Source organism: Macrosteles quadrilineatus, unplaced genomic scaffold, assembly GCF_028750875.1.
Source record: "Macrosteles quadrilineatus isolate MER2022 unplaced genomic scaffold, UCM_ALF_1.0 Scaffold_1__1_contigs__length_201487025, whole genome shotgun sequence".
NCBI classification, from domain to species: Eukaryota; Metazoa; Arthropoda; class Insecta; order Hemiptera; family Cicadellidae; genus Macrosteles; species Macrosteles quadrilineatus.
In genome coordinates this window covers 97,520,042-97,535,164 of record NW_026542594.1, presented here as the reverse complement: position 1 = coordinate 97,535,164, position 15,123 = coordinate 97,520,042, and the positions used below count along the sequence as shown (strand labels likewise).

The 15,123-nt window shown below is 31.8% G+C and overlaps 1 protein-coding gene across 1 annotated transcript in view; it reads right to left on the bottom strand.

The window, feature by feature from the left end:
• Window positions 1-2,402: 2,402 nt before the first annotated feature.
• Window positions 2,403-15,123, bottom strand: part of LOC128983206 (glycine receptor subunit alpha-2-like) — a 70,178-nt gene continuing 57,457 nt past the window's right edge. Inside the window, exons 8-9 of the mRNA XM_054402412.1 lie at window positions 11,805-12,126; window positions 2,403-3,680 (exon numbers count right to left, since the gene is read on the bottom strand). Of these exons, the coding sequence (XP_054258387.1) occupies window positions 3,477-3,680; window positions 11,805-12,126 (526 nt within the window). The 3' untranslated portion in view covers window positions 2,403-3,476. The remainder of the gene's footprint in view (window positions 3,681-11,804; window positions 12,127-15,123) is intronic.

Genomic DNA, 15,123 nt, shown 5'->3' with positions numbered 1-15,123 from the left:
TTTGGTCGGTCTTGGAACGAAAGAAAAAGTGAACGAAACGGAGTACGCAAACCTTTTCGGATGGTGTGATCCGGGTCACTCGTTCACTTGGATGACCTGGTCGAACCGAACGGGTCCTGACCGAACAACCCACCTCTATAAACAAGTTCAATAATTTACTGTCATTAAGTGATGGAGCCAGGCTTATTTTTATCCTTTTATTAGATAGTTAAGTAAAAAATCAAACTACGCTGTAGTTTTTTGACAAATTATACAAATTTTGTATGGCAGTTCTGTAGTTTCAGAATCTAAATACAATAGGCACATTGAAACTGTGTCTAATGGCATCTGAAAGTAAAAGTGGACATTATTTTATGTATAGGGTGTGCAAATGGTATTCTTTTTTTCTCACTCAAAGAGTCTAGCTGGACTTGTCTTCTAAGCTTTTAAGATTTATAGCTTGTACCTATTCAAAGTTTAACAGTTTTGAACACTTTCAATCTTTTTTCCAATGTTGTGCTCAAAATTTTTTAGTTGATACCGTATAATACCATAAATGGTAAATAAGAAACATTTAATCCATCATGCAGTTCATGTTTAATGTACTGTGACTTAATTTATTATAAATATATCGCTTCTGTAATTTAGACTATTATTTTTCAAAGATTTGGTGTTTGGTGCAATGGTAATGTTGTAAAAATATCAAAATATCATTCAAGCAGAATTCTGTCTCAAACTATGTGTAGCTTTGATTTTGAAAATTCATAATTTCAAACTATATGTAAAATTTTTTTTTTCTTCAGGAACCAATTTAAATGCACCGCTTGAATATGGATTTTTCCCAAAGTGAATTAATAACTGCAATATTTGAACAAGCATCCCGATGAATGGATGTTTGCACACCCCTACTTTATTTCAAACCAGTTTATCATTTAACTACACTCCATTCACAAAATGTAAGTGTTTTAAGGGGGAGCGATTTCATCCCCTCCTCCTCACCCTAACTTTGAAACAACAGCCGACAGCTGATATATACATTAAGCTTAAAAAAAGGTGGTGGAAACCCAGGATACCTTCTCCTCAAACTGCTTAAATGTTGTGAACGGACTTTAAAGAATCTTTTGTGGCACAAGTAACAACTAGCCCTATAATACATATTAATCAAGTAAATACATGACTTAATCTTAATGTGTTGAAATTATACAATAATATAAATTTGATACATTTAAAATTTTAAACATTAGTAACAATAATAAATAACTACCAGTATCAACAACATTGCTTCTTAACTTAACTGCAAAATAAAATTGTTGATCTTATTACTTGCTATATCACAAGTAAAGTTTTGCAAAGTTTACAATGTAGGCCCTAATATTATTATGCCCATAATAAATCAAAATGTCAAAAAAATTCGAACCTTTTTGTACTTGAGCAGGTTTGGCACTTTAAATGTGAACATTATATAATGTTTCCGTCATACAGTAGCTATAAGTTAAATATATAAAAATCTAAAACACCAAAAGGCACTTAACATTTTAATGGTAAGCAGTGGAAGTGATATGTTAAGTATTTAACTATAATTTATATATACACTTTATTTACAAATATTCTTTATACTTTTGATTTATATAAAACATACCTATAAGTGATTTGTAATTTTGTTCAAATTATTTGAATATATTGATGATTTTAACTTAATCTGATTCTACGTGTATCTTCAGTTGATATTGGGACACATAAATAATTATCAAAGGTAAACATAATGTTCTAACTTAGAGAGTTATCTATGATTACACTTTATTATTTGATGACAATGAAGCGTAGACTTAGTTATAATAAAACCAAAGAATTGTCATAAAACAATTTTACTTATTAATTATTTTTTTGTTAAGTCCGTTTCCAATTTATATTTTGATTTGGCTATTTGATTTGATAAAGCATTTGACATATATTAGTTGAAGTTTGTTTTATGTTTATATTTTGATATGGATATGTTATTTGATAATACACAGGTTTATATTAATTTGATAACCAAGCTACATATTTTTTTATTCGTTTTTAGAGTTTTGTAGAAGTAACCTAAATTTGTTGTATACAATTCATTTAATCAACTCATAGCTGGTGGTTTGGGAAACCCATACAAGTGTATTTAGTTTTATCTATATTTTTTATTTTTGTCTTTTGCCCTTTGTTGGTCATAGGTTTATTATTAGAACTTTTAGATGCATGTTTTTATTAATTCCAGAAATTATTGTCAAGGAAATATTTTGAATTCCTAGGTCAATATTCTCCTAACCCGTTTTTTAAATAGATTAATACTCATACACTATCAATATCTTTGACAATTATAACCAACATCCTATTTCCATGTTAAGCTTTAGAAAGTTTTTAATAAAAATTGACACTATTGAAACAAGCCACAGACAGAGTGTTGTGCACTCAATCAAATTGAATGTATTGATTCTATCAAATAGACTATCTTTTTATTCAAGCAAAATTTAAATAAAAACCTATTATAAACTATGAAATCTTTAATGCCACATCACCTATAGTGTCAAACACTAAGGGAGGGATCAAATGTTGACAGTATCACACAGTTGCAAGAGATTCATCCACTATTTTTTTTAAATGGCTTCACCATCCTCATATATTGATTTTGATAACAATACTGAGACTGAGACATAACTTAGACATGCAAACACATTGAATTTACACTAATTTTAAGACCTTTCAGAACACAAATTTCAGTTTAACTGCATTGTTTCTCGTTTCTGTTCCAATAACAGCATTTATGTAAAACAACAAAATGTCCATATTTTTTAAATATTTTTACAGCGTAAGTTTATGAAAAATATACACATGAATGCTTATGGCCGGTAGCACAGAGAATTCCATTGATTGAATCAAAATTGTTTAGGGTTGGAGTACACCAATCACATATTGGGTTTTAGATCAACCACTCCATTACCACAGTATCAGTCATCCTTAATTCTTTTTTCTGTCATCATTCACTCAAATACAACAAAGATTAGGTCAAGGGGGCAACTGGAAATAGTAAAGTTACTGAATACAATTAATTGAGCTTCGGTGTAAACTTTAAGCTGCAATAAAAAAGTCTGTACCCTACTTGAATAATAATTCTTATGCAGACATATTAAAGTAAAATGCAAGCACTTGTTGATAGAAATCGCCTGGTTTAAGATGGTAAAGCACTGAGGTGGCAGACAGACAGGCCGATATATACTAAAATTGATTCTCTTGACAGTTTGAATCAGCAAAAGTCCTCCGACTAATCTAAGCTCATACTTGTTTATCAAAAAGTGTATGATGTCTCGCTAGTATATCCTAAAGAATTCTTGTCTGGGCTTAAACAAATAAGCAAATCTAGTGTACCTTTTTACAACCATAAACTGTGTAGTTTTCATTTAAAAGCTTAGTGCTAGAACGATTGTCTCGCATTTTTCTGTTGTTTGGTGCTGTTGTTTGGAGGACTGACGTCACGTGACGTGCCGTTGCTTGGCCTCGTTCAGGTACGTGACCCAGTAGACAACAGTGAACACCAGGAAGCTGAGAGGGAACAATGCGAGAGATACTTGGTCAATTGTACCTCGCTGTGATCCACAGTACAGGATCAGGTATTCAGTGACAGCTCGCAGTTTGGGCTTCTGTTCAGACTCCGACTGGCCAGCCTCCGTGTTGTTCTCCTGCAAATGCCTCAGTTTCAAGTGCTTTATATGTGTAGTACTAGTACTTTATTATGGTATTTTTAAATATCAATTGATTTGTTACTTGTATGGATGTTCAAAATGTAAACACTATAAATTATTTATACTTTCACTAATTACCCCTTGATAACATGTTGTGAATTTAGAAAGTTAATGTTGTGGTTTGTCTCAAGAGTTTCCAGCCTATACATATATACAGTACTTAAAATTTGAATGTCCATATTTGATTTGTAATTCCCACATTTTGCAATTGGAAGATTAAGTTTTCATGAGGCAGTTCTTATAAGATTCTGATTGTAATTATATTAGAAGAATCCCATAAATACAAATAATAGTTTAAAACTTATTGATTCCCATTTATTTTTGACACTAGGATAGACACATGCTGTTTAAGTCATCAACAATAGTCCAATGAGGTTTGGTTGAGTTGTTGTCAGTGTTAGTTGGGTATATCCGTGCCGGTATATCCTAAAATTGAGGTAGAGAGTTTTCCAGTTAATGAACTTTTTATAATAACATCATGACGATTTTCCTTTTTTAATTCCTCCCCTTAAACATAATATCTGGAGAAAGTATGGTTTTCATCATAATCTTTGAGTTTGCGTTTTGGGTCTCTTGAAGTGATGTCAACAACCAAATGGTAGTTTTAAGTCTTTGATGTGAGTCTGTGTGTGTACCTACAAAGTTTATCTACATACCACACCTGGTGTCAGATTTTTATGATATATTGTGTGTAAATAACATCCATGGCATCTTCAGGCGTTAAAAAAAATGTTTATTTTGATAAATTTTTTTTAATTACAGAAAAAACGAATTTTTACAAAAGCAGCTTAAAAGATTTTTATTAAATCATTAACTTAGCATGCTATAGTCCTTTTGACTATACAAAATGTCAAAATAGTATAAAATCCTCATGAAGTAACAATTACATTTAGAAATTATTGCAACTTTGTGATTTGCCCCAAAAAATATCATAGTCATTCCCTCCACATATTGGGTTGTTGACAAGGTAATGGGAGAAAATATATGCCAGATTTCTAATACCGTTTATTTGCATTACTTCAATAGTTAATTTTAACTATCTTTAAATTTTTAAGAGGCCATAAAACGTTGCAAACTTAGAAAATCAGCACAATTAAGCATGCAGAAATTCAAGATATGTTATTAGAATTGAACTACCAAGTCTTTCTCGAACAGGGATAATGAATTTGTACATTTTTGTTTTAGATGCAAATAGAAAAAAAACTCAGAAATATAACTTGTCTTAAGTTATCTGAAACACTGGTTCGATAAACAAATATTTATCAAAGAAAAATTGGTCCAGTTTCATAAACTTGTCAAAAAGTCAACAGAGTTTTTTTTTTGTGCAAATGATTGTTTAATTTCCAAATAACGCATTAAAATTAACCCTTAACCGCCCGTGCGGGGTATGACATACCCCCACGTATGGTAATTTTGTCATAACTTTACAAGTCTGGTGGTAATCCTGTGAGCGTAACAGTACCTAGCTGCCTAAAACAGCATATGCTATCATCTGGCAGCAGAGTTGTTTGTCTTGACCAGTCATTGACATGTTATCACCCCCCTTGGTCTGGCATAGAACAGAAAACGTACTACTATAAACCAGAATGCTAACCGCATGGTAAAAAGTGTTAAGTACTCGGAGAGAGCTTTGCCTGTCAATTCGTAGACAGCTCCACCAGCATAGCAACGCTGGTGGCGCTGCCTACGAATTGACAGGCAAAGCTCTCTCCGAGTACTTAACACTTTTTACCATGCGGTTAGCATTCTGGGTTATAGTAGTATGTCTTCTGTGGGCATACCCCCATGCGCTTGCTTGTGTTACCAGTACTGTGTAAATTGGGGGGTCTGGTGTGCTCTCGTGCGCTTAGTTGTGTCTCAGTTTTATTATCATAATAAGTATTAATAATTTTACAACTTTATTATTTTAAATGTTGATAGTATTGACAGTTTGCCAAAAAACTTAGTATCTGTTAAACAATTGGATGGAAATGTCCAACCATAGAGTCCACTGATCTAGCCTCCCAGTAAAAAGGCGCGGTGCACCGTCTGTCTCGGAAAAAATACGCCAAGACCAAATTTAAGTGTAAAACCTTAAGAAAAACTAATGTGCCAGAAACAAACATAAAATATTTGTGATGTGTGTTTAAAAGGACTTCTAAACCAACCACTGGTTGAGGATTTTTAAAGAAAAACACACATTACCGAAGAAAGTGTTAGATAAATTTTATATTTTGTTTAGTATTTTCTACAAACCAGGAAATGTATTTAATTCATTATACTGTTCATATTTACTGCTTCCATGGTTTTTTACAAGTATTATACTTTTGTAAAATAAAAAATAATATTTGTTTGCAATAAAAACATGTTTAACTACGATTTTCCCCTCTTCAACAACATTATTACATTTCATCATGTAAAATTTAAGGGTTAAACTATTATTTTCAAAATAGTTAAAGGATATGGTAGGAACATAAAATTTACGTAACAATAGGAGAAAATTAATATACTTAGATATTATGTCTAAAGTTTTAATAGCTAAATATCAAAAACTTTTTTTATAAATCCATTTTTATTCGGGGGTCCACTAGACCCTCAAACGCACGCGCTTCAGCATAAATAAAGAGCGTGCACGCTAAGGGTTAAATTATCAAATTAGATGTAAAAGACCACAGAACAAAAGAATACACAAATGAAGGCACATAGCAAATGAAGCAAGTCTGGCGTTGCCTAAAAAGGAACACGGATCAGATTAATTGTGGTTTCCATGAAACACTCCCATTCTACGTATAAGGATAAAATTGTAGATTATTATATTAATTTTTACCAAAGCTTTTTATTTTTCTATTATTTATCTGTATATGGAAAGTAAATTAAGAAACGTCTTATAACACTTAATACATATATTTACGCTTATACTGTTACTCACAAGACGGTAAATATACAAAAAAGATGGTAAGTGGTGATGGATTTCGATTGGACACTCCAATCATCATCAGACCCAATAGGCGAATGACACATGTATATAGCAGTAACAAATACCTCTGTTGGCAGGACCTTTTAACTGTATGTACAAAGAGTAATTACAAATAACACTTTCATAAATTGTACTCTTTCTTAGCAAATAAATATACTATTACTGGTATATATTTCCTTTTTAGGACAAAATATAGGGAAGAACCTTTTCATAGCCTAAGCCTCCTCTTTGGTGTATGGCAACGTCGCACCTCATCGGCATGTCTATTGCCATAGTAAAAGCAGGAATAACAAACTTGTAAATGTAAACATTGCGCATACGCTCCATTATAAATTAGTGAACAGCTGTTTCAGTAGACCGGGTCTGCAGCGGTGCCACTTTCGGCTCTCTTTTTAATTGTTTTATTGAGAGGTGTAAAACGCAGTTCCACACGTCCTCGGTCCATGAGTGGAGTGCGGGCCTTACACATCCATCCGACCTCAAGCATACCCACTAAAAGTCTCGGCGCGGCCTTGTATTTAAGGAGGCTATGACTATTTTCATACTGACCAATGTAAACACAATTGGTTTACACCTGCTTACTTTTAAAAACCACAAAATACCTGTACAATCTTTAAAAAGTAAAGGCTTCTAAAAATATAAATTAATTGTTTATATAAAGTTCTATACATACAAAACAAACAAAAAATGTTTTTGCATACGGATTACAGTGCAATTAAGTGATATACACGTCACAAAAGTAGATCCTATTTTTATTTATTTACTTTAAGTTTTTAAGAACATTTTACCTAACCCGCCATGTTAAACTTCCCTATCCTAAGCGTGATGTATACAACTTCCTTACATCTCGAGTGATGTAAAGTATCAAAAACTCACTCGGTGATGTAAAGAAACCTATTTAAATTACATCGAGTGCTTAACTTAAAAATATAACTCTATGGAGCCAATGACGTTCAACGCTAGAAATCAGCTGTGCGCTTGAATGTTATTGTTATGCTTTAAAGTATTTTCCTACCTAACCTAGCTTTTGTTAGTAAAAGAACGTTACTGATAGAAGATGATTTAAATGGATAATGAAAAATATTGTACGTAAACCCATGTATATTGTCGGGTCAGGTAAAATCTTGTACGTTACACGTTACGCAAGAGCGTGTTTACATCACTTGGGTGAATTATGCAACTCGCTTCCGCTCGTTGCACAACATTCACCTGCGTGAAGTAAAAACGCTCTTACTACACTTGTAATGTAAATAGCTATTAACTGTACAACCCAACAGAATCCATCCCACTTCAACAGTCTAAGAGTGTACTAACATACATTTCAACTTACTGTGCACTGTTATCTAGGTTATTGTTCTTTAACTTACCTCATGAAGTTGTTTTCTCGAAACAGATGCTTGGAATGAAAAATAAAAAAACCATTGCATGTATTAAATAAATTCTGCAATAATTTGTGACGATAAAAAAGTGATAAAAATAAGAAAAAAAGTTAAAAGCAAGACGGTGAAAAGGATGACAGTAATGATTGTAACATGAAAAACTTGAGTTGAAAAGATATTAGAATTCTCAATATGAAATATTACCTGAACAGATTTTTGTTGAATCCCTTCAATGAAACCTTAAATTTATTTTCACAACATTTATTTGTGCATAAAAACTTTACCAGGATGATGCCCATCTCACCTGATGATTAGATGTCCAAAACCTATTCATATTTATATCCTAGATTAATTTTATATGCCAATTTGACACTTCTACCTGCAATGGATTTTTTTAATATGTATAGTTATTGTCGTTAATTGGCTTTTATATGTTTGTCTAAAAATCTAACAAACATCAGTACCAATAAATTTAAATGGACAGTTTGGGTACAAATTATCATTCTGCATTGATTAAATTATTTTGTAATATGGTTAAGTATACACGGTGTCTCACGAGAGGTGTCTCAAATTGATTACCGAAAAACGGCTTAACGTAAAAGGATGAAATAAAATTATTTCCCGCTAAATCGACCCCAAGGAATAACGTAAAAATATTTTTAACTTTTTCCCAATACAGGGTGTGCCAAAAACTGAGGGTCACTAGTTCGAATCTTGGAATTTTCAAATGTAAACATATGTCATGTTATACATCATTTTAAAGGTATTTAATAGACAAACATTTTGGTGAAAACAGAAATTAGTTATCTTTTTCCGTTTCAAAATGGCGGCAGATGTTTTGGAAAAAATCTATATTTTTTTAATACTCTGTGTTTCCTATACCAATGCACTTATCCCTTCTCCGGTTGAATTTTCTTACTCGTTATGAAATTATCTTTCCTTTGATATGCTACAAGTAATGGTTTTTTGAAATTATAAAAATTCAAAAAAAATTTATTTTTAAAAATTTGCAAATGCTCATTTTTCAAAAATTTCAAATAGCAACATATGTCAAGTGGCACATCATTTTATAGGTTTTTAAATTCCTAACAACTTTGTAATTTACACTAACTTCGTATCTCTTTTAGTTTTTGCGTAAATGACAAAAAACCTAATTTTCCTATATCAAATGCATGTAATTTGGGTTCGACGTGGTTTCACTTCATCAAATTGGGCCTTTAGTGTTAAACCCAAATAACATGCATTTGATATAGGAAAATTAGGTTTTTTGTCATTTACGCAAAAACTAAAAGAGATACGAAGTTAGTGTAAAATACAAAGTTGTTAGGAATTTAAAAACCTATAAAATGATGTGCCACTTGACATATATTGCTATTTGAAATTTTTGAAAAATGAGCATTTGCAAATTTTTAAAAATAAATTTTTTTTGAATTTTTATAATTTCAAAAAACCGTTACTTGTAGCATATCAAAGGAAAGCTAATTTCATAACGAGTAAGAAAATTCAACCGGAGAAGGGATAAATGCATTGGTATAGGAAACACAGAGTATTAAAAAAATATAGATTTTTTCCAAAAAATCTGCCACCATTTTGAAACGAAAAAAGATAACTAATTTCTGTTTTCACCAAAATGTTTATCTATTAAATACCTTTAAAATGATGTATAACATGACATATGTTTACATTTGAAAATTCCGAGATTCGAACTAGTGACCCTCAGTTTTTGGCACACCCTGTATTGGGAAAAAGTTAAAAATATTTTTACGTTATTCCTTGGGGTCGATTTAGCGGGAAATAATTTTATTTCATCCTTTTACGTTAAGCCGTTTTTCCGCAATCAATTTGAGACACCTCTCGTGAGACATCCTGTATACATAATATGTTTAAAAGACATAGTAAATTAAGCCTGTTTCATAATCTGATATTCAGATATCTGATATCTGATATCTGATATCCAGCAACCACTTGAAAACTTTATCTAATGAGATATAAGTGATATTTGTATTCCGTCCTATTTAAAAATTATAAACTTGATGATATTTTAATTTTTAACACGTAAACCAAACACCTAAAACTATAAAATGAATAGATGTTTTTGCAATTCATTCAATATCAATAGCTTTTGCTTTTGAGAATATCTTGCTTCAAATATTACTTACATAATTGTAAGCTTATGTTAAACAAAACGTTGACATTGTTCTAGCTCTAGCTGTCTATTACAAATGTATCCATATATAATATTCAATAATGATAATGACTGAGTAGTGTGAAATTTTGTAAAAAATATAAATTTGTATATTTTTTAACATTATCAGTTTTGAAAACAACCGGTGAAAAATGTTATGTGCTTATTCGAACTAACCAAGTTACTACTAACCAGTTGATACTGCTGCTCTTGAAAAACATAAACTACCTATTCTAACGTTTGTTACAAAACATATTCTAACAGTATAGAGACTCAATGTTAAGTTGTAGCCCACAGCTTAAAAACTTATAAAACTTTTTCCATATAGATTTTCGCGATTCTAACAATAAAATATGTGTCAGAATTTAAATTTTAAGTACGGTAATGTTCAAGTTCAATTTAAACCTGTCTTTCAACTGATAGTCCAAGTTTATTAAAAGTGAATTACTAACTATGACAAACAATCCAAATATTCAAATAAATAATACAGTTTGCATAATTATTGTATATTTTAAATTGAGGACATTTTACGCTACAAGGTCCTAATGCTCTACTTTACTTATACTAAAGAATTCAAATAATATATTATTTCCACTTATTTAGGAAATGTTCTATGTTCTAACTATGACAGCTATTTACACCTACTTGCTACTTCAAATTACCATCCAAGAACATTTTATTGAACTTAAATTATACTCACCCAAAATTACTTAAAATGTAGCAAGAGAGTCCTCTTGAAGTTGTTAAAAAATAACAAATATTTTTTTAAAGTGACAGAAAAAGGGAAAACATCACCAAAAATACTGTTTTTTATGTTAGTGACAGTCTTATAGAATCTATGTTATCTGAATAATTGTAATTTTTTTTCAAATATCAAAAGAGAAAAAGATAACATTTATGTTTTATTTGTTGGTTCATTTACATTAGGTCAATGGATGCTCATTTAATGCACAAAGACAGTTTTGTACAAAGAAGAAACCAAACATTAATACTTCAAAAAGTAAAGGGACTTTTAACTATTCTCTCAGATATACTGTAATGATTGCCATCAATACATTATAAAACCTGTATACAGGAAGTGTTTTGAGTGAAATAATTTAAAATGATTCATGGTCAAAGAAACAAATGCTTCTTCTACCGATAAGCTATATCTCTCTAAAAAATTTCCTAGTAGGTAACAACTTAATGTATCAATTAAACAGGGAATTATTTGACTTTTATTTTATGTACTGTATTTGCCTGTACATAAATATGTTGTGGGTTGGGCAACATATTTATGCATTTCATGCATAATTGTATTTCATGATGTTTATGCAGGGCAAACGTTTTGGGCTATAATAGGCATGTATGTATATCAACTTTGTTAGACCCTCAACCCCAAATACTCAACCAAAAAATAATTATTTATCCAACTGACAAATACTGTTGAAACGTTAAAGACTGGCACTATCACCAAAAGTGTAAGGAAAGCTATGCCACACAGAAAAGAGGATAGAAAGAGAAGGAGTACGAAACGAGGAAGGACAAAAGCTGTTTACCCTTGCCTCGTCTCCGTTGGAGTTTCGAGAGTTTCCTGGATTTCCTCTACGGCCGCTGAGGATTTCTAAGCGTGCATGATGGGGATGTACCTTACTGCCGCCGAAGAGCCTTAACCTAGAGGCCTTATCAGGCGGAGGCATCGCATGATTGGACGATTGTAGCTGTAGCTCCAGATCCCTCTTCTTGTGTCGCCAGTGTTTGTCATAGCGGATGCCAAACAGGACGATGAAATACTCAATAAGTGCAAAAAACACAAAGAGAGTGCAGGAGATGAGCCAGACTTCGATGCACTTCAGTTCAAGTGCGCTGGGGGAATTGTTCCTGAAACATAAGACATTTAGCTAAGAATTAAAATGAAAGCCAATTTCTTTTGAAAATTGACTATATAGCTTTCTTGAGAAAAAGATAATAAAAATTAATATTGGCAAAATCAACTGTACGGTTTATATTTTACATTATGTTTTTTTTTTATTTAATAATGGGATTGTGGGATTTTCAGGGGGGGTCTTAGGAAACTTTGTTTAGAGGTTTAAGTTCTATATCTCTCTATGAACGCTCAGGAGCTGACCGATCCTAAAATATCAACGTTTATTGTAGAAACAATTTTCTATAACAAGGCTAAGTTGGGAAAAAAAATGCGGGCCTATTTTAAAAATTAAATTGACACATCTACAGGCAAATATCTTTCTTACAACATGCTTAGATTTTCACTGCAATGCACAGGAGCTGAGAAAAAAGGTTTTCGATTAACATGCTTGTCTAATAATATATAGTAAATTAAATATAAATAGCCTCATGTTAAATCTCCATAAGAAAAGTCAAACCTGCACATCAGTGTGTAAATTAAGTATTGAAACAAATCTGTATTTTTAAAACCGAAATAGATAGAAATATTCTGTTTGTGGCAATAATTCTTAACAAAGGCTCCGCAATTTTTACATCTAAAATATTTTTTTTACCCCCCTAACATGGTAGGGGGTAAGGGTTGAATCATTTTTTTCAAATAGCAACCCCTATTGAGTGACCCCTCATTTTGAAGTATTTGTTAAAAGAAAAACAATGACGCAAACCCGAGGTAGATATCTCACCCCTAGCCTAAATGGTGGGTATTCCAAAATTTAATTTTTGTAAAAAAGCACCCATTTTGGAATATCCACCATTTTGGCTAGGGGTGAGATATTCAACTCGGATTTGCATCATTGTGTTTCTTTTGACAAACCCTTCAAAATGAGGGGTCACTCAATAGGGGTTGCTATTTGAAAAAAATAAGTCACCCATTACACCCTACCCTGTTAGGAGGGTAAAAAAATATTTTTGATGAAAAGAATTGCGGAACCTTTGTTAACAATTATTGCCACGAACAGAATATTTCTATCTATTTCGGTTTTAAAAATACAGATTTGTTTCAATACATAATTTACACCCTGTATATGACCAATAACCTTTCTTTTGGTCCAACCCGCGTGTAATTCGGTCCAGTAGTATGGCCAGGCTAGCTGTCATAAGCTTTTAATTTTGGCCCTATGTTAAATCTCCATAAGAAAAGTTAATTTTTATATTGGTTCCTATAGGTCGCCCCATGGTCGAAAACTTGAACAAAAAATATGCAATGTTAAGACTTCCCTATTTTCACCTCACACTGTAAATAAAACATGTGATTTGAATTTCTTCTATATGTTAGCGAATTTCCCTATAGGGAAGTAGCTATTACCGTAGGTGGCACGGTAAAACCTAGACCCGGGACCGATTTACTTTTTCATTTTGATGTCCCCAGAGGCCAAAAACACCATTCGTTCAAATTTTTATATATGTATATATATATAGACATATATATATATATATACGTCCGTGAACGCGATAACTTGAGTAATTTTTGTCCGATTTTGATGAAATTTGGTTTAAAGGTGTAAAGCAGGATAAACTTGAATGAGTTCGCGAACCAGCACGATCGGACCATGGGAACAGGGCTTTACGGGGGGTTTTATGGGGTAAAAATTGGTTTTTCTCACTTTTGACCCTCAAAACACAAAATTTCCTGATTTCTCTTTACACCTTTTTAAAGAGCTTAAAAAAACAAATAATTTAGTATATAAAAGTATTTTTGTTCAATTATTAGTAACGGAGAAAATTAAAAAAAATGTAAATTTAAAATTCCCATGTTATTCTTATGGAGAATATTGTCAAAAGTTGTAGTTTGCTTGTTTATGGATATATTTTGATCAAACTTGGCAAATTTATTTATTTTGTACTAAGCTATCAATATTTTACTCAAAAACACACTTTATTAGTTTCCTTGTAGCAGCAAACCTAGGTACTCGTTAAACCTAATGTTATTAAAATATATTTAACTGAAAATCAATTCAGACAAATGGAAATTCGCTTAGTCGGCAGGTTTGCTGCGGCGGGGGTATTTTGATTTTCTGTTTGTATGTTGTTGTTATTTTGTCACCAGCATGGCAACCCATAAGGCCCATGTTAGTTTTTGTAAAATTTAAAATTCATTTGTCGTGTTAATTTTTTAGACTATTTTATTTTATAAAGAGATGCTGCACATCTACAGTAAAATATATTTAATTTGGTACCAACCGTGTGTAATTCGGTCCAGTAGTATGGTCAGGCTAGCTGTCATAAGTTTTGCAAACGTTTTTTCAGTATATAAGATAATCGTTATTATGGACAACCTAATGCTGCTATGAGTGGGAAACATTTGTAGAAAGCACTAAAAAACAATACCAGCTTTTGAAAAACGATATAAGGTGTTTACAAGAAATGTTGATTATTTTGATATGTTTCATAAAAATCTATGTACAAGTAAAATATCTTAAATCCTTGATAAGGCCTACAATCAATTGTGAAACACAGCCACCAATGCCTTTGGTTTGAATAAGTAGAAGTTTGATATGCCATGTCAAGAGAGAGTTCCGTTTACTCACAATTCCTTCTAATCACCAGGTACGACAGGCTAGTTTGCATGACTCAGAACCACGTATGCAGATGAAGTTAATGCACCACTCTTTTGTTATGTTTAGTAAATTGTTTATTTTATATTTTATTACAGTTTTATGTAGGAATAGAAAATATAATACAGATAAATTTGCTGCGGTATTAGTTGAATAAATTATAAAATTATACATAATTGTCAACCTATTGTTTTTAAAATAGCAAATTAGGCCTACTAAAAATCATTACCTTTGTAACCTTATTACTCATACTACTACTATAAGAAAGCTGTAAGACAGTAGCCTAATAACACCCAAAGGTTTTTTAGAACTCTTCTCTCAATCCACAGAGACAAACGGATCCAATCATCCGTTTTAG